Source organism: Vigna angularis, chromosome 10 (assembly GCF_016808095.1).
Source record: "Vigna angularis cultivar LongXiaoDou No.4 chromosome 10, ASM1680809v1, whole genome shotgun sequence".
NCBI lineage: Eukaryota > Viridiplantae > Streptophyta > Magnoliopsida > Fabales > Fabaceae > Vigna > Vigna angularis.
Genome location: NC_068979.1, coordinates 10,771,650 through 10,798,904, shown reverse-complemented (window position 1 = coordinate 10,798,904; position 27,255 = coordinate 10,771,650). Strand labels below are relative to the sequence as shown.

The 27,255-nt window shown below is 30.6% G+C and overlaps 4 protein-coding genes across 4 annotated transcripts; 2 read left to right on the top strand and 2 right to left on the bottom strand.

The window, feature by feature from the left end:
- Nucleotides 1-2,858: 2,858 nt before the first annotated feature.
- LOC108335176 (uncharacterized) lies at nucleotides 2,859-4,085 on the top strand. Its single transcript, XM_017571129.2, has one exon. It carries the CDS (start codon nucleotides 3,086-3,088, stop codon nucleotides 3,839-3,841), a length of 756 nt encoding a protein of 251 aa, XP_017426618.1. The 5' UTR covers nucleotides 2,859-3,085; the 3' UTR covers nucleotides 3,842-4,085.
- Nucleotides 4,086-6,912: 2,827 nt separating this feature from the next.
- On the bottom strand, nucleotides 6,913-8,520 carry LOC108335177 (uncharacterized). Its single transcript, XM_017571130.2, has 4 exons — nucleotides 8,173-8,520; nucleotides 7,603-7,698; nucleotides 7,482-7,530; nucleotides 6,913-7,333 (listed from the first exon to the last, which is right to left on the bottom strand). The coding sequence occupies exons 1-4, from the start codon at nucleotides 8,485-8,487 to the stop codon at nucleotides 7,245-7,247; spliced, it is 549 nt and encodes a 182-aa protein (XP_017426619.1). The 5' UTR covers nucleotides 8,488-8,520; the 3' UTR covers nucleotides 6,913-7,244.
- Nucleotides 8,521-11,596: 3,076 nt separating this feature from the next.
- On the bottom strand, nucleotides 11,597-14,238 carry LOC108334571 (probable polyamine transporter At1g31830). Its single transcript, XM_017570428.2, has 2 exons — nucleotides 14,053-14,238; nucleotides 11,597-13,360 (listed from the first exon to the last, which is right to left on the bottom strand). Exons 1-2 carry the CDS (start codon nucleotides 14,053-14,055, stop codon nucleotides 11,903-11,905), a joined length of 1,461 nt encoding a protein of 486 aa, XP_017425917.1. The 5' UTR covers nucleotides 14,056-14,238; the 3' UTR covers nucleotides 11,597-11,902.
- A 5,965-nt stretch (nucleotides 14,239-20,203) lies between these two features.
- LOC108334642 (60S ribosomal protein L13-1) lies at nucleotides 20,204-22,425 on the top strand. Its single transcript, XM_017570540.2, has 5 exons — nucleotides 20,204-20,344; nucleotides 21,028-21,148; nucleotides 21,250-21,383; nucleotides 21,718-21,876; nucleotides 22,001-22,425. Exons 2-5 carry the CDS (start codon nucleotides 21,040-21,042, stop codon nucleotides 22,220-22,222), a joined length of 624 nt encoding a protein of 207 aa, XP_017426029.1. The 5' UTR covers nucleotides 20,204-20,344; nucleotides 21,028-21,039; the 3' UTR covers nucleotides 22,223-22,425.
- The last annotated feature ends 4,830 nt before the right edge of the window (nucleotides 22,426-27,255 follow it).

Below are 27,255 nucleotides of genomic sequence, written 5' to 3'. Positions count from 1 at the left end.
TATCCTAATCTATATTATCAACAAAAGTATTCATCTTCTGATTCAACCAATGTCAAGCTTAGCAATAAACGCATAATTGCATACATTAACTGTTATTGTACCATAACTTTATGAATTTAAAGCAAACGTATTATTATCATTATCAGGTAGAGTAAATATCCACACAACACAAGTAGAAATCTACTCTCAATTCATGCTGCATCATCTTAAAGAAGCCTTTCATGTTGAGGCCCTACGTAAGAAAAAATTAGAGACATGGACACCATGATTCTAGGTTTTGAACAGACAGTTGCAATAGCACAGAATGCAATCATTGCACCACATCAGTGAACTTCCAGCTGAGATGTATAAAACAATAAGATGTATAAAACAGACTGAGACATTCCAAATCACCTTCATGATAGTAACATTTTTCTGCAACACCATAAATTCTCAAGAGTTGCCATCTTGTTTTTTCCTGCGGTTGCCTGTTAGATGCACCAGAACAAACGATCAAGGGAAATGACTTGAAATGGAAAGCAATAAGTTACACATAAATCATAGTCAGCACCTCAAACAAAAAGAAAATAGCAACCATTTAATCACTTGCTTAAAGTTGTTTATTTGAGAGGAAAATAGCAACCATTTAATCTTTCCATTCTCTTTCCTAACCATCCAGAGAAATGGAAAAAAAAATCTTCATTTTATTCCATTCTTTTTTTTCTAACTGTTCAAACAAAACATTTTGGGAGTAAGGCGATAAACAAATAGAAAAATCGGAAATTTGAGAGTGAAAGCATGACCCAGTGGAAAATAATTGATGGGTTTGAACAGGGGTGATGGTTCTCTCAGACTATATTTTGCGGTTTTTGAAGTTTGGAGATTTCGAAAGAGGTGAGGTTAGGGTTAGAATTGAGAAGGCAGAGAGAGATTGGGAAAAAAAGGAAGGTGGAATTGAAAGGGTGGAAGAAGGAGGAAGAGAAGGAGGAGAAGGAGAAGGTGGTGATGAGAAGGAACGCCATGGGCATATGGGAGGATGAGAGTTGGGGCAGAGGTTGAAGGTTGCAATTGCAAGGTGATTGCCATGTAGAGTGCCACGTCAACAAAAAAATGTACAGCTCATCAGTTTTCTTCCAGCTGGGCAGCTGTGCCGTTAGTTTTTTAACGCCGTAACCAAAAAGGACTAACTTGCACCGTTTTTGTGAAAAGTGGGATCTTAGTAAACTTTTGAAAAAAAGTAAGACCAATTTGAACAGACCCTATAAAAAGTGGGACCAAAATAGGAATTAAACCGACGAAAAAATGATAAAACAAAATAAATCTGAAAAAAAAAATTATTATGATAAATTTTTAAATAATAGTAAATTAAGACTTATTATAGCAAATCTCTAAATATTTATTATAATAAATTAGATTTATTATGACATGTAATTAAAAAATATATACAATAAATTAAATTTATTAGAATAAATTTTCAAAAATCTGCCATAAAAAACTTATTATAAATGTTACTAGTTTAAATGCTATAATAAATCCAACTTATTTCGACAGGTTTTCATGTCGTAAAAATATAAATTTTTTATAACTCTTAAAATTATAACACCAGAATATCTATCATAAAAAAATATTTTTACCTGTTATAAAAAAAATCTGGATATAATAGTTTTACTTTCACTTGGATTGGAGTTTCTGCGACAGTAATCCCGCGTTAGACCTCTCATTCATCGTAAGTCAGATACAAAACCTACTTTGGAATCAGAACGCAATCCAAAGCAAACGTTAACCAAATCAAATCAAATGTAAATGTTATAATCTATTGAGGTCGATTCTGGAAGCAGACAAAGTGTTTGATAGAAATGTATTGGAATTTGATAATGTCGCGTGATGCCGTCTAACCATTTTATTTGCAAACTTTTTCATATTTTATTACTTAAATGGGACGGTTACCTTATTATGATATCTTTAATTTCAAAGCAGATGATGAAGAATGAATAGATCTATTTTACTATCATTCATTAGCCTTGCGTGAATGAAGCGCGATCATCTATGTCAATTCATTTTCCTTTCACTTGTTTCCTCTCCAAACTCACCCTACAATCGTGGCTTTCTCCAGCCCAAGATTGGACCCATCATCAGTACTTTAATTATTTAATTCTTTTATTTTCTCTTTTCCATCTACCCGTTATATGTATACTACTCTGTCTTATTGGACAAAAGCACCATGGTGGCAATTTTCTTTTACAAATTCTTTAAAACGTTATAAAAATTTACAAGTTATATTGGTTTAACAACACTTTAAATAAAGTATTTTTAAATTAAAATCATATTAAAGTAGTATAACTTTAATTTAATATATTTTAAACTAAAAACGTGTTAATGTGTTCAATTTTGATAAAAATTATATAACAATAGTACAACCTTAATTCAAAATACTTTGAATTAAAGTGGTGTCACATTGAGACAATTTTAATTTTAAAAATATTTTGAACTAAAATTATATCATATTAATTAGACTTATTCATCGTATCATTTTGGTACTTCGTTGTAAAGTCGTATAATGTTATCCTGACTTGCTCGCTTTTATAATTTTTTAAGAATTTATCTATTTTAATAATTTTTGAAAAAACAATTGCACCAAAATAATAATTTTACCTCCACAAAGACTAAAAAAACAAAATTGGAGCCAGGCTTAAAGTTAACAAAAACATACAAAAGCAACAGAAGAAACGGTGCCACCTTACTCACTGCATGCGCTCTACGCGCCACGCGTGCCTCCCTCTATGTCACTTCGTAATTATAAACGCCGTAAAGGAATTTTCATTCAAACTAATTTTAAATTATTCAATTTATATATTACTTTTTAAAATACTTACTTAAATCTCGTTTTCTTTTCTCTCTTCTGTTGGGATTAAGTTTCCAGAAATTTTCATGGGTCCCCAGCCAGTTGTCCCAACCTCTTTTATTTCCTTCATCTCACACACCTCCTACATCTCCCTCCATGCGATAAACCACAAAAGCCAAAACAATGCAGAAGCTACGTTCGGAATTTCCAAACATAGCAAAACCAGGAACACGATCGGTTTCTCTATGAGATGAGAGATATCATATGCATGCGGTCATGAAAATCACGCTCACAAAAACATTCATCCTAAGGTGCTTCCTCGTCTCCCTCTTCCTCTCTCTCCCATTCATCTTCCTCTACCTATTATTCCCACAACAACAACCCTTTCATAATCCTGTAACAAACAAAGACCTCAGAATCCGACCCGGTTACTCCTCCTACGAAACCTACATACAGCGCCAGCTTAACAAGACCCTCAACCCCAGGCTCCGAAAAATATGGACAACCCGCGACTGGGACCGCAAGATTCCCGTCTTTGCGCGGTTCTTCGAGGAGCTTAAGGAGAGAAAGCTTCTCCAAAACACGTCGAAGGCGTTGTGCATCGGTGCGCGAGTGGGGCAAGAGGTGGAAGCGTTGCGGCGAATCGGAGTGCTTGACTCGTTGGGAATGGATTTGGTTCCTTACCCACCTCTTGTTGTGAAGGGTGACTTTCACAACCAACCCTTCAACAACGACACCTTTGATTTCGAGTTCTCCAACGTGTTCGACCACGCGCTGTACCCGGAGCGGTTCGTGGCGGAGATCGAACGCACTTTGAAGCCGGAGGGGGTGTGCGTTCTCCACGTGGCGTTGTCCAGGCGCGCCGATAAGTACTCCGCTAACGACCTCTACAGCATCCAGCCCCTCGTCGAACTCTTCAACCACTCCGCTTTGGTTCACGTTCGCAGCGTCGATGGCTTTGGGTTAGACACCGAGGTTGCCTTTCGCAAAAACGGGGGAACTCGTCACCACCGTCTCTGATTGGTTTTCTACCTCTTTTTTTTTTTTTTGGTTTTCTGTGCTAGGGTGGCCATTCTTTCCTTTTTTGATACATTTGATTTTCTTTTTCATCTTTAGTGGAGTGGATTGGTTGAGTGGTGATAATCAAGGTGTAGTTTTGCCATTTAGCTTATAGCACTGTGCAATTGCTTTGGTGACGGTGGGGTATAAAGCACTTCGTAATATGTAATATTAGTTATGATGGAGAAGAATTTATTAACTCAAACATATATTTAAAAAATATTATGTTTACTCAAAATACTTGCAACATTTTTTGTAGCATTTTTTTCTTTATTTTTTAGTTTTAATAAATAGTGTGTCAATAAATTCAATAATAATTACAAATAAGAGCCTATGTCAGTTCAAATTTATATTTATGTAAGAAAATACATTGGATAGTGTGCAAGTATTGCTTAGGTCCCAACCGTGCAATAAAACGCTCTTAATATTACGGGATAAGATTGGCATATATTAGCAACTTAATCTATAACACTAGCCACTAGAACTGGCACACTAAACTATATGTGTACGATTTCGCTTAGCATATTTATTTAGGCAATTTTGTCACAAGAAGTTTTCAATAAAAATTTGATTACTTACACAACAAATTAACTATAATCGCACGCCAATCCCACAATAGATATTCAACAAACACATAATAATAAGGAAAGTGAGTTCTTCAATCATGTGTATTAATTATTTACACAGCAAAATTAATAAAATCAAACTCTAAGAAAAGGGACCACCAATAAATACTCAACTAAAACGTCGTCCGTCATATAATGAGGAAATAAATTATATTTAATCATATCAATCATCTGTATACTTTTGCATATATAATTAGAACAGAAGTAGTTTTTAAAGTTTCCCGAATTTTTTCTGTGACAAAAAAAAAAATACACTCTGAATGGAAGAGATAAAAGGCACGTTTATCTTTATATCCAGCACTTATATCATATACTCAAATACGAGTGGCTTGTGTTTTTCATTTCTGTTAACCGTTCAAGACCACTTATACATAAAGTTTAAACATTTAATGCATTACTATAATGATATTATTCAACTGGGTGTAGAGGCTTAGCTTGCGCGCCCTAAGATGGCCGCAATTACTAATGAGATATGCCAAAGAGTTCTCTGTAGTATAGGGAATCTATAAACAGAGCTTATCTGCTCTGGCAAATTTACTAGCATCAAAGCCACAATTGTCCACAGCCTAATTCAAATATCAACGACCGTGACTCGTAAAACTTTGCAAAACGGTATTAATTGCAAATTCAAGAACCGCTTGAGAGGGATGCAAACTCAAGTTTATGTCAATGTTTCAATTTTTTTCGTCAACATTTGTCATTGAAGTGAACTTTCTTTATAAAAATGTAAACTGATGTCTAAACATATCTCAAACAATGAAAACCTAATGTGTAGGCCGCGGGAGAATATCCTCCAACCTTTCCCACGGTGAATATCGTCCTCCAGAATCCAAAACTTGTCCATTTCCTTATACCATTAATTTGATCAATTTCTAACTTTAGACTGTAGATCATTCATGATGGAAATTATAAGCATTGATCCTCTACCCAAATGTCTCCCTCACCAATTTCTAGTCTTCCCAAAACGAGATACTTAACCCAAATGACATCCCCTCATCCTTAAGCATTAATTCTTTCCTCAAGCCCTTCTTCACCAGATCTCACTCTTCTCACACAACTTCTCTCCAAAGATCTCTCCATCAACAAATCAAAGCACAACTAAGGAGAAATGCTTCATCTTCTACAATATGTCTCCGCTTATTTCCATGATATCTTAAGAATTCAAGAAGAGTTAAAAGTCTTGTATTCAATAGAGATGTCTAACTTAATATATAAAAATCAATTTTTAAAGGTTTCAAGTTAAAAAATATATCTTCATCTTATATATGATTTTTTCTCGTAACTCATTGGTATCAAATTGTTCAGATGTCGTCCTCCGAAAACATATACCTGGACCATGATCTAACTCAAGAAAACATACATTTTATTTTTTATTTATTTTTTATATTTTTCTAAAATACTGTAATTTTAATTAATGTATATGCATCTCTGTCATCTATCTATACATAATTAATAACAATGATACTTTAGGAAAGATATTAGGGATTTAATTAAATTTAACATAATTAATATCTCTTGATATATGTGAATTCAAATATTTTTTTATTTATTTCAAAACTTGCTAATTGACTTGAAGTGGTGGCTAGAAGAATTTTCTAATTGACAAAATTGACATTAAGCAGCTAGAACAATCACTATATGCATATTGGTCTTTACAATATACCATACATATATACTCACGACATGCTTAAGGTGATTTACAATTTTTTACATAGGATTGTTTTCTCTCTATATTGCTCTATGTCAACACCGTATACTATTCTAGGATGCCGAAAAGTTGTAAAGGACGAGGCTTCTTGTCCAATTATTGTCACTTTGACCAGTGGAATTATCTACAATTTTATACCCGACTTTAATAATGGATCAAGTATTTTATCAGTTTTTTTTATAAAAAAATAGATGTCTATTGCATAAATCCATCACCTAAACCAAAATTTAGAGAAAAATCACAAAATTTAATAAACTATAAATAAGTGGACGTCAACCTCAAAACATATACTAAAATCTGATTTGAATAAGAATGCTACTTTTTTTTTTTAGTCATTTCTGCATTTTTCACTAACTTCCACAAGTTTCCTATTTTAGGATGATTAGCCTTCTAGGTGTTGTTTAACCACAGTGTTTCACAATTAAAATAAAACAAATGCAATGGATGAAACCAGAAACAAAAAAAATAATGATTATTTATTATTTAATCTCAATTATTAGATATTATTCGTTTCATTTAGGTCGTGTTTATCTATTTAATTTGGCATGTTATGTGTCTCGTTTACTTTTATGTTGCAATAAGAAAAGACCTACTCTTGATCAACTATTTTACAATTTAAGAGAAAAGTAAGAAGAAGAATGAAAAAAAAAAGTGTAATAAAATAGCCCACTAAACGGGAGAGAAAGAGAAAGTTGTAGAAGGCAAAAAAAAAAAGTATTCTATGTGACGTTCTATTTCTAGCTTATTGAAATTATTTATCATTCCATAAGTTTAGGAAGGGACGATTGATTTTGCTCCCCTTCCATTCTTAAAACTATTTGTGATAAATGCTACCCTGTGAATATTTCAATTGTCAACAGAACATACATAAAATCATTCAAGGAAATTGTCATTCGTGGCTTAAACGCTAGAAGAATGAATACGGAGCGAGCAGTTCGCAATCCCATAGACCATGAAAGACGTCAAAGAGTAGAAGTTTACCTTAAATCAATCAGTGAGCAACTGAGCAAGCATCCACCAAGTTAGATGATTAATTTGATGAAACTCCATAGCGTTTTCGAAGAGAGTCAATCGCCTTCTCAAACGACTGCGAAAGCTCAACGATAGAAGTTTTGCATGCTGAAATTTTGAAATCAAAATCACTATCTGGCTAATGAAGTTCCGCAAAAACGACATTTAAATACAAAAATGTTGAACAAAACAACATCTCAAATATTGTGATGAATGAGAATAAAAGCCTTTTTGGAATTGATTGTACTATGCATACCACGAGATGCGCTAGCCTGTGCGTCCAGCATGAATTCTTCGTAAGAAGCCTGAAAAAGAACCATTAGACTCTTACAATGTTTCCAAACGATAGTTTAAAGCGACAGTGAAGGAAACGACACCTTCATTGCATCTCGGCTTTCCGTTATCCGTTCAGAAACCTTTTTGTATTCCTTCTCTGCTTCATCCATTGCTTGCTGGTATGCTTGAGTCTGCATCTAAATTTTCAAAATAGAAACAAATAAGTGATTATTAATAGTTAATCCAAAAGTTTACTACGATTAAAATTAATTAGCGACTCTCAGGTTTCCTAATGTGGATCAAATATAACCATACAGGGCTAATCTTGAGATTTCCTTTTCCATTTGTGCTGTTTCAATTTTCTCCTAAACTAGAGGCAATGTGCATGCTATTGAAATCAAACAAAACCAAAACAGAGGTAATTACGCAAATACTCCATAACAATCTGTTTGAATTAAATCTCAGAATCCAAATTTACTTTTCACATTTTCTAGTCCTTGAATACTTTCTGTTGCTTAACACATTTTCTGTTTCATTTGTTTCCCGATCAACCACCGGAGAATTTATTAACTGACAGTTCAAGAAATTCGTAGCGCCTTCTTTAAAGGGATCTCAGAAATGCGATGTTATGCCGTTTGTGAGAAAGTGAAGGAGAACTCTAGAAAATAAACCTTGAAGCGTTTGTGGAGACGTGAGTTAGATGCCTCGAGATCCTTGAGGAACTCGGAGTGAGAGTAATCGATGCGACGCTTGAGATCGTCGACTCCGGAAGAGGTGAAGTTTCTGAGGTCGGAGATGTTGCTCGGAGCTCTGTGACTGCGAGGTGGAGATGAGCTGGTGGCCAGAGTAACTTTCTTCGCTCGCTTGGAGGTGGAAGCCACCCTCGTGAAAATAGCAGGAGAATCCGCCTCCGGTGAAGCAACCGGCGACGGTGTTTTCAGGAGATCTGCCACCGTTGGTTTGGTTTTCTTTCCCGTCCTCTTCATCTCTATTGACACAGTTTCAGATTGATTTTGACATTAAGCGGTTAACTTTGCGCGAGTATTTAAATTTTGAAGTTTATTATTTTTCTTTTTTTTTGTCTTTAAGTGATTTTTTAAACTCAAGGTGACTAGAAAAGGCGTTAAATAATTTAAATCAAAATTGTTAAACTATTTCTTATATTACTTTGCAAATTTAAATTTTTATTACTGAAAGTTAAATAGCCGCGTTTTCATATAATTTTGAAATGCTTCAATTAGGATTTTATGTTAAATGAAATAAAAACTGGGCAATGAATTATTTGATATATAAATGATATTTTGATATACATAAATTTTTTATATTTATTTTATTATCTTTTTAATTTTTTATTTTTTATTTATAAAAAATATATACTTTAATTTTTTATAACTATTTTATCTTTATAATATATATCAAATGTAAATGTATATCATCATATTATTACCTATTTGATAAGAAGAAAAATAATGAAAAACATAACAAGTCATACGATAATGTGATATGATGTAATGAAAAGATAATTTTGAGAAAGTTATCTCTCTCTCTTTCTTTAATTAATAAACATGTAAACCAATTAATTTGATCTCGTTAGCAATGTTAAGTTCATATTCATGTGGATTAAGGTTAAAAGAAGTTTGAGACAAGAAAATACACATAAGAACAAACTCTTTGAATTAAAATGGTAATAAAAAAGTTCGGATTAATTCATAGACCCATCTATACGAGTTAGTTTCAAAGATTGGATCGGATTCAAAGTTAAGTAGGAGTTCTTTTTTTCTATATTCCATAAAATCTCTTCATGTACTCCATCAATGCATTTTACTTTCTATAATACACCAAAACAATTTCGAATATATTTTTTCGAAAGCACTCATCACACCTCTATTCTGGATAAAAGCTTTCTAAAGACTATGATGGTGTGAAAAAAAAAATCCTAATTAGGTTATTCAAGTTAGGTCCAAGTTAGTGTAGTCAATTTAGGCCAACATCAGGTTTAAACATGTTAAGTTCATGTTAAGAAAAGTAAAATCAATTCAAACTCACGTCTAATCGAAATGGATTGTGTAGAGTTAAAACTCCATTAGACCAAGTTGAATCATGTTTTAATTGAGTTAAGTCAAGTTTACCTTAAATTGAATTAAGTTGAAATCACCTCTAATTAGGTAAGATTAGACTCAACTTAGATAAAGTCAATTGAGTCTTTTTGAGCTAAATAGGGTATTGTCCACTTTGTACCAAATTAGACAAGTCCACTTAAAACTAAGTTGAGTGAAACTTACCTCAACTTAAGTCATATGGAACGTATCCCACATGCAATCAAAATAATCATTTTCAATGTAAATAATGATTGAATAATTTTTCTTTGTGTTTAAAATAACTTAATAGTTTTTTCTTTTTAAAAATTATGTTTTGCATTATTTTTTAATATTATTTTTATAAAATATGTATATGTTAAACGGTGTTATTTTGTATTTTTTACTTAGTCACTCATAAAATTAATAAAATTGTAATATATATATATATAATAAAAATGTAAATATAGGGAAGCTGACGTGTTTTTTTAGTATATAGAAGATATATTATTCATAATTTCTTTTGATATTAATTTTTAGTTGAATAACTTTACTCTTTAATTTATAAAAAAATGCTTTATTTATCCAATGTATAATATAGTTTTTTTTTATTTCAAAAATAATTAAATAATTTTTCATTTTAAAATAATGGTTACATAATTCTTTTAATGTTACATTTACAGAATTATATATATATATATATATATATATATATATATATATATATATATATATTATATTTGTTCTATTTTCAATTAATTACTGATAAAAAAATATAAAATTATATGTATGTTAATGTAATAAATATATGAATAGCTTCCGGCCTAGTGTTTTCCCTGGTTATAAAAGAAATAATTCAGATAAAAAAATTGGTTCCTATTTATTTGTTTCACATTGATTTTTTTTTTAAAACCAAAAGTTACCACATGAATTAAAAAGTCGTTTTTATAAAAAAAACCATACTCTTTTTAGGGGTAAGCTTTACAATTAATTACTTTTCACAAGTATATTTCTTACATAATAGTTAACAGTATAAAAATAAATAAATATTAAAGAGATGAAGAAAATAATATTTTTAATCCACTGTATAATTTTTTTTAATTGATGGATAATAAAGTATGATAATAGGAGCACATGATTTTACGTTTTTTATATAAAAGAACATATATCCATTTTTTATTTGAAATAGTTGTTATTTTGAATAAGTTTCTGTTTTAATTTTATACAAAAAAATACTTATCTTTTCTTATTAAACAACTTAAAAAAATTAATTAGTTTTTTCACGAAAACCAAACGTTGATTGGTTAAGCATGTATTTAGGACAGGCAATTTAGAAAAAAAAAATATTTTTTACCGGAAAAGAAAAAATCTATCTTCCCATTACGAAGGCTTTTTGTTTTTTACTCCAGAAATCTTATTTTTGAGAACTGGCTTGCGCAAAAAATCTCCTCAATTTCTTCCGCAAATAAATAGCAAGAGCATCCAGAATTTTCTTTTTTCTTTTTTTTATCAATCGACGCTTATTAAAATTAAACAACACAAATAAATAGCTGCATTGTAGATGTTCTAAGTTTATTTAATTTTATTTCTCTAACTTAATTATCCTCTCGTAGATTCTATTTCAATGGGAGAGGACCATACTATCCTCGTATTAGCATGTCTAATGTACAGTGGCTTTTTATGCGATTGGATCAAATCCAATCTTTAGTATCTTTTGAACAGAGAAAAGAATAAGGCGAATGGAACTGGTCGCGAGTGACATATACCTACGTGAATCAAAACAACAATAATAATAATTTCATAAAGTATCGGAAATGAATTTTTGAAAGAAAAATTGTAACTTCTACTTAAAATTAATACAACAATTTTTATAACAGAAAGGAAATATGAAATGAATAATAAAAAAATGCAAATAGGTTTAATAAATTCTTCAATAAAAATACTATTACTGTTACAAGTTTTTTACAAAAAGCACATCTACCAATAAATCTAAAAAAGCTGTAAAGGAACGGATTCATGATTTAGCTTCTCTACCAAACAATTTAAAATTAAAGAAAAACGTCTCAATCTTATTTTTCTCCCTCTTCAAATGATAACAGAATCTTCTTATAAACAAATAACTGATTTTCCAAAGAAATTTTAAAGTATAGCTTCCAAGTTTCTAACTACCACTTCATCTATCTATTGATCAAACTAAAATCATAGACAACCAGATAAATTACCAAAGGTGTTGGATACAAAGTTGCCCTCTCATGGTTTGAACTTAACTAGCTTCTTTGAAGAACCTGAAGACCAAATCTACTTCACAATATAGAAACAAGACAGATCAATACACCAAAGAGCGATTCTCATCCAGATTGCCAAGATCAGGGAGCTCAGAACTGTGGGAAAACTTCATCCATCTCTTTTTCTCCACATATTTGAGGCAAGGCTGCAACACAAGGCCTATTGCAATAGCGATGAGGCTTACAAACATTACTTTAAGGGAGGAGAAAAACAACACAACACCAATCAGTATAGTGGGAGGGATACAGAGCAAAATTGCTCCTGCTGTTCCCCCTGCTATCTTGTAAGGGCGAGATGCATTGGGGTGTTTGATCCTTAACAGAATGAATGCAATAAACTCCAGAATCATCCCAAAACAGTACAAGAAATTTTCAGCAGCTACAATTTCTTGAAAGCTCATCCATGACAGTATAATCACACCTGTTGCTGAAAAGAGTATTCCTATTAGAGGTGTTCCGTGGCGAGACCTCTTGGTGAAGAACTCAGGCAACATTCCTCTCTCAGCCATCCCTAGTAGCTGGAAAGAATCACTGCTCATTTCAGCAACAAACATTCCCATATTTGACATGGCGGCGGCAGCCTGAAGCCACCATCTCAACCATGCCCCTCCTATGATCATAGCAACATCTGAGAAGTAGCCATCCGACCAAAGATCCCGGTTGAGGGGAACAGCACCGGTACCTATTAGGAGAGGAAAGAAGTACCCTAGAACTACTAGAATCACAGCGTAAAACAAAGCCCTTGGAAGAGTTTTCTTTGGATTTTCCACTTCTCCAGCAAGAGTACTTATGGAATCCCAATAGTTAAGATTCCAAAATAGAGTGTTCAGATACAAATTCCAATCAACATCATTGAGGTTTGTCACAGCCCATCTTGAAGGCTGTAGATCGGGAATTGACAAGAATCCCATAACCACAAAAGGGAGGAGTGAGAAAACCCCTAAACAAACAGCAACCCATCCCACAATGACCATACCCCTATAGTTCAAGTAAGTGAGCACAATAGTCAGAGCCCATGTTGCAGCAACTCTAGGCAATCCACCACCTACAGCTGGGACTGCTGACTTCAGATAGTCAAGAAATAGAACTGGGTATAAAGCATTGTCTATCACCCCACTCAGCCATTTCATCCAACCTTGCTGAAACCCCCAATAGGGCCCCAGAGCAGAGGAAACCCAAACCACATAACCACCGTTTTCAGGGAACATGGTACCCATCTCCGCCGTGATCAAAGCTTCAGGAACACTCCATATTAATGGGAAAAGCAAGAACCCAAGGAGGGCTAACAGAGGACCAGCTGCCTGCACAGTATCCTCAACCCCAAAAGGCCCCCCTGAAACCTCATAGAAGATGAGAAAGACAAGAGGAAGAAGTGAAACTTTACTTGAGTGATTTGCCCTGGTGGAAGTTGATTCACTGACAGCTACATACTCGTCATGGGAGAACTCCCCCATTTCAATGGAAGCTTGTTGTCTATTAGCAGCCGCTATCCTTAATTTCTGCACTCATTTTTTCAAAAATCACAAAATCAGAAGTTGAGGTGTGTGGCAACAGTGTCTGATACACTCTTTTTAGCATAATCATTACTATTGAAGAAAATGTATTGAAGTCAAAACTAATTAAATAAAAAGTGAGGTAAACCAATTTTCAAATGTTTTAATAAGATTCAGCAACACCAATAGTGGATACTGTGTTAAATAGAGTGACTCGGAGATTACCCTGAAACTCTTTTTCTTAAAAGATCATACATGGGGCAAATGCACAGTTTTGAAATTACACCATAACCACAATCAAGTGCTTTTAAGACTCCAGTTATCTAATAAAAGTCACAAAAAGTAAACCGGTCTCGTCAATGCTGCCGCAGAAATCCCAACATCCATCAACAGAGCCAAAAACCCACCAAACCACGCAGTGAAGTGAAAGGCAAATAAATATTACGAAGATGGGTCTACTGGGCTAATATAAATTTCAAGCATTTAAAGTCCAAACAAAACACACAACATCAAAAGGGGAGCGCTGGGAACAGATCTTGGAACACCGATCTCAGAAGATAAAAGAAAAACAGGAACAACAAGCGACACCTCCTAGGAATAAACCCGTTCGTGAAAAGCTTCGAAAACCAAATTATGAGACCCGATCGAAAAGAACGGCAACTACAGAAGGACAAAAGGAAAATGGTTAATGAACAAACCATGAATGACGCGCTATCCCTTCATGGTGGAGAAGATAACATTCACCATCGTGGAATCCAGCGTCGACCATTCGTGTCCACTCACAACACAAGAAATAGAAAGCGAGCTTGAGAAGGAAAGGGATTGAGAATCTTTATACAGTGAACAATTTTTTGTGTAGAAAAGGCTTATATGGTTTTTGAATTGTTATTTCATAAGAACTAAGTTACGCCGACATCCAAATGAACTGGATCGGTTTTAGTTTATTCAATTGTTTTAGTTTGTTATCTGATAATTCAAATTAATGTTAAATTTAAGAATTCTTTTACTAGACCACACTAATTAAGAAAATACAGAAATTGTTTTTAATAAAATCATATTTAAGTCTATTAAAAAAAGATATAAGTGCTGTGCTGTATTCTATTCTTGTATATCAAATGTTTACTTTTTAAATATAGTTTTAATTTTAATGTTGGATAGGTTTAATAATCGTTAAAAAGAAAAAGATATCAGCGGCGGCCCCAAATACTCGCCTTCCGCTCTCTTTAACCGTTCCCTACTTGTATTAAAATGATTACATATATATATGAGGATTTTTTCATACATTTAAATATTTTATTTTTATTTGATATTATCTTCTTTTTTTTTTACTTTTTTTTTAAATACAAAAATTTATACTTTTATAATTATTTTATCTTTATGTTTTCTGTCAAATAAATATAAAAGTAGGTTACGTTACTATTATTCTTTTGTTTTACCTATTTTAAAAATAAATTATAGTATTTAAAATAATCATTTAATTTAAAAAATAGAGAAAACAAAAAAGCTTCAAGTGTAGTTTTAAATATGGACATGCATGAATAACGTCAATTAGTATAATAAGAGTAGGACACAATAATCACAAAAAATATTGTTTTTAATTAAATTAAATTAACCCATAATGATGATCATGGGACCCATCAATCAGTGTATTTTAATCTTAACAACCGAATTAAAATCTATCATTGTTCTGTGTTTAAATTATTATTTTTTCATTGAGTATATTTATGGAATTTAATTTGTTCTCTGTTTTAAAAGCTGTTAATTCCATTTTCTTAAAAGAGGGGTCACATCGTTATTATCATTGACTTAGTGGCAATTACTTTTTATAACCTAAATATTTATTAATTAATAAAATTTTAAAAAATTGTAATTATTTAATGAATTATAGTTAATTATAATTTAAAACCATTACTAGTTATATAATTTCAAGACATCATCTTCACCAACCTATAATATTTTGGAACAGCTGCAATATCATATATTCCTGTATAACATTATAGATTATACGATCATCGCATTCACATGCACACACACAAACATGTATGGGTAAGTTACCGGTAAAATAATCACAATAACATGATATAAACATACTGATTAAATCAACAATAATCAAACACCATATATGTAATAGTAATAATAATAGGATTCTTAATCCTCTAACATAACAAATCAATCAAACGAATTACTCAATCATTGATCCTCGATCTCCAACCCTTTATGTAATCAGCAACATCTTGAACATAGACTATTGGTCTATTCACTCCTTAGCACCTATGCTAACTACTTACTATACTCTTATAGTAACACCGTTATCACAAAGCAACACTTTGAGCATCTCAACCACCATGATCACCATCATAAATACACCACCATCATGATTATCCCAGTTATGAAAACACCATGAGCATCACCATACCATAAACATCATAGTGGAAAGAATCAGACACACTCATGTACCCTACCTTACCAACTCTAGCCGCTCCTACAGCCCCATATGTAGATTCCCTATATAGATACATTCGAGTAGTCGCAATCCAGATAAAGAACATGTATTCCTGCCACACAAGGACAAGGAAGACACCTTCACCTCCCCACAAGGAAGGCTCAATACCCGAATAACCTCCAATGCAAACAAGGCAAAAGGAAGCACATATCCGTAAATAGCACCAGGATTTACTAGGTACAACAATTAGACCTTATCTTCTACTCTCATGCTCATCAATCACATACTAAGGTACATCCCAACACTCACACATGCTCCAAAACCCCTAAACTTATTTTCTAATTCTCATCTCGTTCTATAACTTCTCCAAAATAGAGTTGCTGATGCGAGACTTTTTTCTCCCAAACTAGACCAATGATTGATGATCCGAACGGTCAAAATGAAGAACCATACGCATGCAACCTATTGTCCAAAAATCAACCCGATCCAACGGTGAACGACTTCACAACGATGAAAACACCACTGCAGGTTTTGTGTTGTGTGAAAATACTTTCATCTTTTCGTTTAGGTTGTTTCTCCCAACATAGACCTCCAGTTGACAATATGAATGGTAAAAATGAAGAACCATACGTCTGAACCCACTGTCCAAAAATCAATCTGATCCAACGGTGAACGACTTCACAACGACGAAAACATGAGTGTAGGTTTTATGTTATGTGGGAATGACTTCTTTTCCTTTCTTTAACCGAATACTTACAACATATATTTGCATGGAAACTCCCATCCATCATAACTTTATTCTCCCTTAACATCAAACTCTTTGTTGGGACAACCCAACAACCATACATACATTCATATGGAAAACTCAACACACAAATATTAGATAAACCCTATGCTCATGCATAGATAAACTCTTGCCCAACAAGAGCAACATACAACCATAATCACAATCATATAGACATATATCAACAATGATTATTAATCAAATAACAAATAACACATATATCATACAACAATTAACAAACAAAGGTATGCTTCCCATACCCTGGCCAATACTAGGACTTTATCTATAACTCCAAAACACCACCAATCTTCCTTTACACTAAGAATTTATGTTGCTTTCTCTCTTCTTCTCTCAAAACATCAATCTCCTCTCTTCCTTTGTTTTCTCTCTTTGGTTTAGAGTTTTATAGGATTTATAAACACACCAAAAACTACCCTTCTCTCTATATGTTATTATTTATAAATAGCCCAACTCTATCTCTAATATTTCTCAATTATAATAATATATTTTATTCTAATTATAATGAGTCTATCAATAATATATTATCATTATTATTATCATTAATATTATTATTATCTAACAATAATATATAATTGCATTCAATAATATCTTAAGATATCTTTTAATTAAAAATATATCATAATATCTTTTAAATTGTCTAACAATACCTAGTAATGATTTTTTCTAATAATAATATCTCTTTTAATCTTTAAACCCACCAAAATTACATCTTCTATTTTTATTTAACTAATGGTTAAAATAACAACAATTAAATCTTCTAAAAGATTTACATAATATCTTTTTATTAATTTTCCATATTATTTAATTTGTTTGTTTTTCCTTTCTAGAGTTCCTATTTTAATTTATTGCACCTAATTAATATAAGGTAAAAGATCCTATTTGCCCCTAAAAAAAATATAAATAAAATATTATAAGAATTATATTCTAACAAAGGTGTACACTTAATAACACTAATTTCCAAACAAAAACTCAAAGTCTCAAAACTATATTATTTTTCCAGGACTCCTATTTCCACTGTCTTACACACAACACATAAATAGTCATACAACAACGCAAAAACTCATTTCCCATTACCCATTCCTAAAACGAAAACGCAATACAAAACCAACCACAAAAGGAAACTAACCTTAACTAGCGTTAACGTTTGGTTCGGTTCGTGCACCTCGAGGTGATTGTGTTTGTCTTCTCTCCGATTCCAATTCATCTCCCAAATTCCCCTTCGCTAACCCTATTTACGGAAAAAAGTCATAATCGAAAGAAATCCTTAACATAACCAATTAAATTTTGTGTTACGTCAAAAACTATTAATTGTTAATCTAAATAAAAAACTCCACTTAATATAACACTTTTACATTAGTCCATTAAATGTGCATCACGTCATCATATTTTAACGCTGTTTGTCAACATTTAACGAAAAATAACTTAATTGATATAATTTTTCAAAAGTTATGACCTAATTAAGACAGTTTTCAATAATAGAATCCATTTGAGATTCCCTATAGATACGAAGACTATGGTTTAAACCTTTTTTTATTTCAGCTAATCCAATTAACTACATTTTACACAACTTTATAATCCTGAGATATGGAAATGATAAAAAAGGATTGTTTTGTATTTTTATTACCGTCGTTTTAATTTCTTTGAACAAGTTTTCTGTTCTTAATAATTTATGTTAATTGTTTTAAATTTCTGACATTTTTTTTCGATTTCTTTTAATATCTTTTATATTGAACTTCTTGTCAATGATTGGAAGTTGTGTAAACATTTTAAAGTGATTTTGCTATGTTTTTCATCGATAATTAAGAACTTTATTTTATATGTTAAAAGTAAAAGACGTCTCATAAAATAATTTTAATATATTTATATTAGAGTCAACTTGTGATATTCATTTTTTTTGTTTCTGACATCTAAAAAATAATTTGATATATTAAATTTTAAAACACTAAAATAAGTTTTATAATTATCAATATTCTTTTTACGAAAATAAATTTGTTGTTAAATCTAAATTTAAAAATAATTTTTATTGATAAATTTTACTATTTAAATTATTGACAAATATTTTGGTTAATAATTAATTTATTAGTATAATTTGTTAATAAAATATGTAAGTATATTAAAATTTGTATTATTAATATAAATTTATGTTTATATGTATGTGTTCTCAATTTTTTTAATAAAAAAAAGGAAACACAATAACGATGGTGGTGATCAAAGTTAAAGAAAAAAAAAAGAATATAAAGAAGAGGAGGTGAACAAAGAAAAGAAAAAGGAAAAAATTGAGAAGGAAGAATCTAAAGAGGGACAATGGAGGAAGTGTGATTAGGAGAAGAGGAGGAAAAAAAGATGAAAAAGAAAAGAAAAACAATGAAAAGGAGGAAAACAATATTCAATTAAAATATTTAGATATAAATTTACTAATTATCAAAATCTATATGCAATTATCAATAAATATTTATTGATAATTTTGAGAATTATCAATCAATTTTATTATTTTTCAATAAAATTTATAAACAATTATTTTATCAATAAATTTTGTATCATAAACTAAAATTATTGAAAAGTTTTTATTATTACTATTTGTCAATAGGACATGATTTTCTTGTAATTAAACTATATTTGAGCGGTTTCTTGTAATTAATCTATATTCGAACGGTTATATATTAATCATATTTTTTCACCAATAACATGAGCAAAACCATTGAATCACATGGCCATGAAGATGTTTCTCCCTTGCAACTCAAGATATGTCATAGCAATCTAAACTATTCATAAGAAATAATAGAATTTTACATCAACGTCTCTCATTGTTTTAAAATTGCATTCTTTTAGACCTTTGAATCTTTGAATGATTTAGTATTTGCTGTCAAGACAATGGGAATTAAAATATAGATAATTAATTAAAACAATGATTGATTATATCATCAATACTATTTCTAAAATAAAAGATAAAATTATTTGTTTTAGTTTTATTTTTTAATTTCCTTACTTAGTTAAAATTATAATTTTTTCGAGAGTGAAATGTTAGGATGGTTTAAATCTCTGTTAAATAATTGTAAAACTCAACAAAATTAGAAATTAAATATTACTTTTTTAAATTTATTTTAGCATTATTCACTTAATCTTCCAAAATTGCTAAATACAGCCTTATTAGATGAAAAATTGGTAATTTAAATTAACATTTTAATGACATAAACATTACCTCGAAAACCTCAACCTCGTGAGGAATTTACAGATATCAATTTAATTCCTAATCCAGTATCCACTAAAGCCATAGTTTCTGTCGTAATTTGGAATTGGGTGAAATGCTATAAAGACTCATTTTTTTAAAAAAAATTAAAAGTTATAAAACAAATAAAAAATTGATAATATGTATTTGAAAAGATTTATATCTTCATTTTTATTTAAGATCTCAATATTTATTTTAACATAAATGTAAAAACCGAAGAAATCTAAACACAGAAATAATATAGGAATAATTATATATTTACTAAATTATAACGATGTCAATATAGATCGCTAAACAACATGCTGTGTTTTTTTATTGGGTTTGTAGAGACTGCATTGTTGGGGTTAATAATTCTGTAGCCCAATCTTTATTGATCCATAAACATTAACGGGCCCAAAAAGTAATAAAACCTAGGTGTTGTGTGTCATAGACTACTTTAAAAACCACACAAACCCTAATTCTGCCTCCGTCTTCGTCATTCCGCGATAGCAGTTTCCTTGCGTGAAGGAGCCTCAGGTAACTCTTTAGCCAACTGCATTTCTCTCGTTAGAGCTTGATTTCTCTGTTGCGTTTTTTGGCATTGTTTGCTTCTGAAAATTAGACGTTCTCTCTTTTTCGTTTAGTCTTTTATGGATTCGTGTAGTGTTTGGGATTGAATTAGCCGTTGAGCTATCATAGTTTCTGATGTTCGAGATCTCTGGATTTTGGTTTTGATTTATATTCTTGGGCTATTGTTGTATTTTTTATGACTATGACTCTGATTTTTTTTTCTGCTCTGTTTGATTATGATTGTACTAAGATATATGTATGTACTTCGAGTAAGATTAGCCTCTTGAGTTTTGTGGCTAATCTCACTCTCTAAAAAATGTTGTATGAGAACAGCGCTTGTACTCAGGTAGCACGACTATCCCATGTTTTATAGAAGAAACCATCGCCGAAGAATACTTTCCATCTTATATGTTCGATTACTGTTTCTTGAATAAAATTATTTTGAAATTTTGTTAACATATGAAAGGATGATGGTCTATTATAGATGAATTCCCTTTTAGTTTCTGCATCATACTTATTTTTATTTTTTTAACACTATATTTCTTATGGACTTTAACTATATTCGTATAATGATTGTGGTTTGTGATTTATCTACTATGTTCACCCTTTGATCAAACAAATTTATTTGTGGTTGTTGATGGCTTTTATAGGTAAGGTAAGCTATGGTTAAGCATAACAATGTCATCCCCAGCGGACACTTCCGCAAGCATTGGCAAAACTATGTGAAGACATGGTTTAATCAGCCAGCACGGAAGACTAGAAGACGATTGGGTATTGACATAGTTCCTTCTGCTTTTTCGAACTTCTATCTGGCTTTAATAATTGTTGCTTGCAATAATTTTCTAACAATTTGATACCGTTGCATTGTTCAGCTCGTCAGAAGAAAGCTGTGAAGATTTTCCCCAGACCCACTGCAGGACCCCTTAGACCTATTGTACATGGTCAAACTTTGAAATACAATATGAAAGTTAGAGCTGGCAGAGGATTTTCTCTTGAAGAGCTGAAGGTAAAACTTATATCTCCTATTCATTGATTAGTATCCACTGTTTGTAATTATTTTTCGACTTTAAATTGAAATTTGTTACTCGTTTAATTTTTTGCATACTGAACCATGAACAAATTTTACCGAGTTATGTTATTAGAACAAAGTTTTTGGGAGTATGGTTATTCCTCGGGATTTTTATTTCAAATTTTCCTTTTGTTAGCTCGAAGTTGATACAAGATAAAATTATCTTAAACTTTTGTTAAGCCTTTATTTATAAAATATAAGTGTGTAAAAAACGATGAGTTCTGCTTTTTAAGTATATCTCTTGATGTAAGGTATTTTCTATATGTAATAGGCTGCTGGTATTCCCAAAAAGCTTGCTCCAACGATTGGAATTTCTGTGGACCACCGCCGTAAGAACCGTTCTTTGGAAAGTCTGCAAACAAATGTGCAGAGGCTGAAAACATACAAGGCCAAATTGGTTGTCTTCCCAAGAAGGGCACGCAAGGTCAAGGTAGTACAAATGTTGAATTATCTTTTTTGATTGTGTGGGCATTTCCTTCATGTTTGATGTCATCATTTCTGCCAAGGATATAAAAAAAGTGTTTTCCCTTTCGCATTCTGTTAATGTTTTGCAGGCTGGCGATTCTACTTCTGAGGAACTTGCAAATGCTACACAAGTACAGGGTTCATACTTACCTATTGCTAGGGAGAAGCCGGCTGTTGAACTTGTGAAGGTCACGGATGACATGAAGGCATTCAAAGCTTATTACAAGCTAAGACTTGAGCGCACAAACAAGCGCCATTACGGTGCCAGACTGAAGAAGGCTGCTGAGGCAGAGAAGGAAGACAAAAAGTGATGATCTTTTTGTAAGTCCTAAGTTTGTAGTCCTTTCATATGATAGTTGTTGCAAGACAATTTTTGCTCGAGAATAGTTTTATTAAGAACATGTTCAGTCGAAAACATGATCTCTTCACCTATTTTTATTTTGTTGGTTTACCTATAAACCTTTTATTGTCTGGATTATCGGGCAGTATTTATTTTTGTTGAGAATGTTTCTAATTGCTGTTCGCATTGATATTTACTTAAACTGATGTGGAACTTAAAGAATTGGAAAGACATTTATATTAGGATGCATAAAAAAAATCTTTAAATGATTTTTAGCAATTTTTAATTCCGTCTATAACTGGTCGTTAACAAGATCTATTAACCTGATGGTCAATCGTTGTCTTGTTGATCGCTCTTTCGTTTTTCGTAAGATATAATAACCTCATATTGTCATAAATAAGAGAATATCCTTTATACATGTTTTCAATTGTTTAGCCTTTAGCGGCATTAATATTTTATGCCCTAAATTATTTGTGTACTATATATTTTAGAACAATTGTAATGGTGTGGGATAATAGAATAGAAATATAAATTATCCTTTTATCCCCTTAAAAGTGGAGGCATGTTACAATATAAATATGGACTCGTGAGATTAACATTTGTTATCCTTTTTGATGTACCGCTTAAATATTTTTATATTTTGAATATAGTTTATATTTTTCAATGAATTGAATTAATTTGTAGTTTTGAAACTGAGAATCGTATCAAGATGACAAACAAAATCTGACAATGACCAAAGCCATTGACAAATAATAAGGATGTGTTTAATTAACTGTTCAAAGATGCTGTAAAAAAATTATTTTTAAGTATTCGCAATGTTTTTATGAAGAAGTAGCTTTTTTTAAAGATAGTTAGAAGACTCGTATATACTAAAAATAAAATAATTTTGTAATATATAAGTAAGTATAAATTTCATTATATAATTTAGTTTGGTGAAATCGACTTAAGTTTGTAATATTAATAATTTACAAGTAAAAACTTTATTTTATTCCTAATTCTTAATTTTTAAGGAGGAAAACATATTATTAATTTTGAAGGGAAATTTTCGGGTAATTATGTATTGAGAACTGAGAATGAAAATCTGATCGGTCTTTCAAAGAAGATTTATGAAGGGATATAATACTAATACTTGTATGTCTGAACCGGATTTCTATGTCTAATACTTCTCAGTGAATTGCATTCAACAAGGAAACTCTTGTGAGATCCCTTATGTTTTAGTTTTAGAACCTTTATGGCAACAACTTTATCTTCTAACTCTAGAGTTCCTTTATAGACAGAACTAGAAATCCAACACCATATCAAATTTGTAACAGAGAACCCATCAGTTCCATTGTATAAGCTTTGGCAAGAAACTTTAGACAGCAGGTTAATTGTTGGTGAATCCAAAGATGTTTTTGTAGTCTTTTTCCTCATCCAATAGACTGTAAGAATAACTAGCATGAGAAAAACAACAACCGCACTAACCATCACTGACACTATCATCAGCATGAACTTCTGTTTAACAAGTTTCTTACCTTTGACAGGGCATGATGGTAGATGTAGTTCTGAAATACCTCCACAAAGGCCATTATTTCCAGAAATCACTACCCCACATGCATTTCGGAAGACACCGTCAGTTGGCACCTCACCATCCAACATGTTAAATGACACATTGAAGTCTTCTATCAAGAAATAGTCTCCAGAACATTAGGAATTGATCCAGATAATTGGTTTCTTGAGAGGTCTAACTGTTCAAGTCCTTTGACTCATGCCACAAAAACTATGATATGTGTTTCTCCCATATTCAATAGCCCTATATTATTTAAGAGTAAAAGTCAATTACAGTCTAAATATTTCTTCTTCTTTCATCCTCTTAGATAGTTTTTAAGGATAAAACTTTGACAAACAAAGCTCTAGAGCCAACAATACATCAGATGTATGATGATTAATTTTAATAATATCACTCGACACATTTTGAATCAGACTTAATATTATGCACTTTCAAAAGCTATCACGAATGACATCTGAGTGATGATTATACAATGAATCCAACTTTTATAGATTTCTCACTTCTTTTGATATACTACTACTCAATGAGTTTTGTGATAAATCTAACACGATTGTTAGAAATCAAACTTGAAAAATCTATGTGGGTATGATTCCTATAAAGTTTAAATATCATAAAATAAGATAGATAACCAATCATGCACATAAAAAGTAAAGATAAAAAGTAAAGAAAGAATATAAGAGAAATGATTTATATTGTATGTGAAAAATTTACATAGGGTTTAGTTACATTAGTCCAACCCCAAAAAATAGAGAGTTTAGCAACTCCTAAACCTTTGAACCCAAAAATGGATCCAAAAGAATGGAACAAATGAAGATGATTGAGATTCTTGAGCTATGGATGTGCCTTTGCCCTTCTCTCTATTTCTAATTGTGTTTTACTCAAAAATATCTATTTTTTTCATCCACAACTTGACTTTTTAACTAGTTTTAAAAAACTATTTCTCGTTGGACGAGCATAACACTTTTTGTTAAGCGAGATGTTGCTTTTTTGTTAGAACAAACTACTCATACTTGTTGTGAGAGTAGTTTTCTAGCCTAAGTAAATAATTGTGTCATTCGGCAAAGGTTGTGACTAGTTGGACGAGAATTTCATTTTCTTGTTATGTGAGTTATATGATGACTCAGTGAATCGATCCTAAAAATTTTTCTTTTTTGGTCTTCAACTTCTATACAAAATAATTAAAAGAAATGATAGTTACATTTATATTTCAAGAAATGTTTAATCCTTTATATAAAATAACACAGAAAGACATTATATAAAGACAAATCAAAGATTTCAACAAATATAAAAAACAAGTAATTATCACACTTATCAGCACTTCACAATTATAAGAATATAGTATATACTACAAATTCATCAATAATATATAAATATAATATATTTCAATGCATTATATCATATCATATCTATATTAGTTAATCACAACATAACTAAAAGCTTTTAACTATTTATATTTAAAATTTTATAAAAATACTTCAAAAATTATAGGAAAATATATATTCTAACAATTGAAATCTTTCTTTTTGTAATTTCTTGTAAGCAGTACTCTGAAAAGATCTTTGTATAAAATATTAATGAATACGTGACTTAAAATAATGACATGAACATGGTACTTTTAGTTAATGTCGTCAACTAACAATTGTTCCTATATTGCTTATAATCAAAGCTATATTCCCACTTTCCCCTTTAATCATTTAGATTTTATCTCAATTAATTATTACCACGTCTTTGAGTGGAGACAAGCATGGAACATAGACTAGTGTAAAGTATTATTGTGTTTTTAATTTTAGTAGTTTGAATTATATTATTTTAGTATTTTAAGCCAATTACATTATTTTGCTTGAAATGTCTAATTTATGGTCCTTATTTAATTATTTGAGATTTTATAATGAATTTTACGTAATAGATAATTTTTAAAAACTATTAGAAATTATTAGTCGAATAAATTCCCTTTATTTTTTTCACATAAATGTTCATATTTCTCATATAACTACTTTTCGAAAGCGTGGGAACAAACATAATGTAGAATTGATTACTACAAAATATGTGTTTTATAACATCTTAATTACCTCCATTGTAAAATAGTAAACAGTACGAAGATATTATTATAGTTAAATGAAGATTTTATATTATTTATCTATTTAATGTTAGAAAAATATTCACAACTTAATTAAGTTTCAAATTTGTCGTAAATTTATGTATTTTTAATTGAGTTTCATTATATATTTTTAATTGATTGGATATACAATTATTATATTTTTTAAATAATTTTATGTTTTTTAATTCTTTTGTTTATTAAACATATTACTAAATATCTTTCTTCTTTCACTGTTAGTTTGAGAAATTTTGGCGTAAATCTAGTTTCCAGTCTACAATTAGTTCAAATTTGGGTATATAAACTTTGGAAAAACTAAGTTAATATCACAATGTATCACATACTTGTTGGAATTTTCCTTCTCATATATGTATTTTTTTCATTTGAAATATATTTCTTCTTCAATACTTGCTAAATACTATTGTTTTAAAACACAATTTTTAAAAATAATAATTTATTGTGGTTTAGAAGTGATATAGTAACATAAGAAAACTATGAAATGAATTAAGAAGTTATTTGCAAATTGTAAATTTTAATTTATAATATATGGGCAACTTAAAAAAAGGTTTTATTTTCGCATTTTAAAAAACGTATGAGTTATTTCCAAATCGTAAATTAAAGCGTTGCAAAATTTATCTATATATTTATTGTTTATTCTCATGTTATAATGATATATATTATTATATTATAACTATAATGTGTTATGCATTATTATTTATCTTTCAGAATTCAAAAAAAGAGTTACTTTATGAACTGCAACATCTATGTGCCTAAATAGGCTTGAGGCCCAAATAGGCGGGCCGCAACCCATTTAAAAAAAAGAAAACAAAAATAACTACGTGACAAAAATACAAACTCCAAGAAGAAAAAAATGAAGAAATAAAAATAAAAACAAATAGATAATTTTATCACTCTATGAAAATGCATGTTGATATATACATAGATATATGAAGAAGTTGCCAGCAACTTGTTAGAAAACACCTCAGATTAGTTAAACATTTAAAAAGTACTTTTATGTGTGTCTATATATATATATATATATATATATATATATATATATATATATATATATATAATTAGTTTGTAAAATTGTACAATTTTAATTAATAATAAAATAATATATAAATATTTTTAAATCTATAAATGATAATATCATAAATAAAGTTATTATGGTTAAAATATAACTAGTAACGGAAACGTAACTAGAATATGTTGACAAAACGTAACTCTGAGATCTGAAAAATTAAAATTAGAAAGCTGATAGTTGTTAATGAATCAGATTAGTCAGTATAAATATAATTTTCAAAACATCTGGTTCATTAGCCAAATCCTTCTATCTCTTTCTAAAACTCAGTTCTTC

Coding starts and splice junctions, on each gene's coding strand:
- LOC108335177 (XM_017571130.2), bottom strand. CDS start 8,487: ATGAAGAGGACGGGAAAGAAAACCAAACCAACGGTGGCAGATCTCCTG. Junction 7,531..7,602: donor AAAGCCGAGATGCAATGAAG/GTGTCGTTTCCT, acceptor GTTCTTTTTCAG/GCTTCTTACGAAGAATTCAT. Junction 7,334..7,481: donor ACAGGCTAGCGCATCTCGTG/GTATGCATAGTA, acceptor TCAAAATTTCAG/CATGCAAAACTTCTATCGTT.
- LOC108334642 (XM_017570540.2), top strand. CDS start 21,040: ATGGTTAAGCATAACAATGTCATCCCCAGCGGACACTTCCGCAAGCAT. Junction 21,149..21,249: donor GAAGACTAGAAGACGATTGG/GTATTGACATAG, acceptor TGCATTGTTCAG/CTCGTCAGAAGAAAGCTGTG. Junction 21,877..22,000: donor GAAGGGCACGCAAGGTCAAG/GTAGTACAAATG, acceptor AATGTTTTGCAG/GCTGGCGATTCTACTTCTGA.
- LOC108335176 (XM_017571129.2), top strand. CDS start 3,086: ATGCATGCGGTCATGAAAATCACGCTCACAAAAACATTCATCCTAAGG.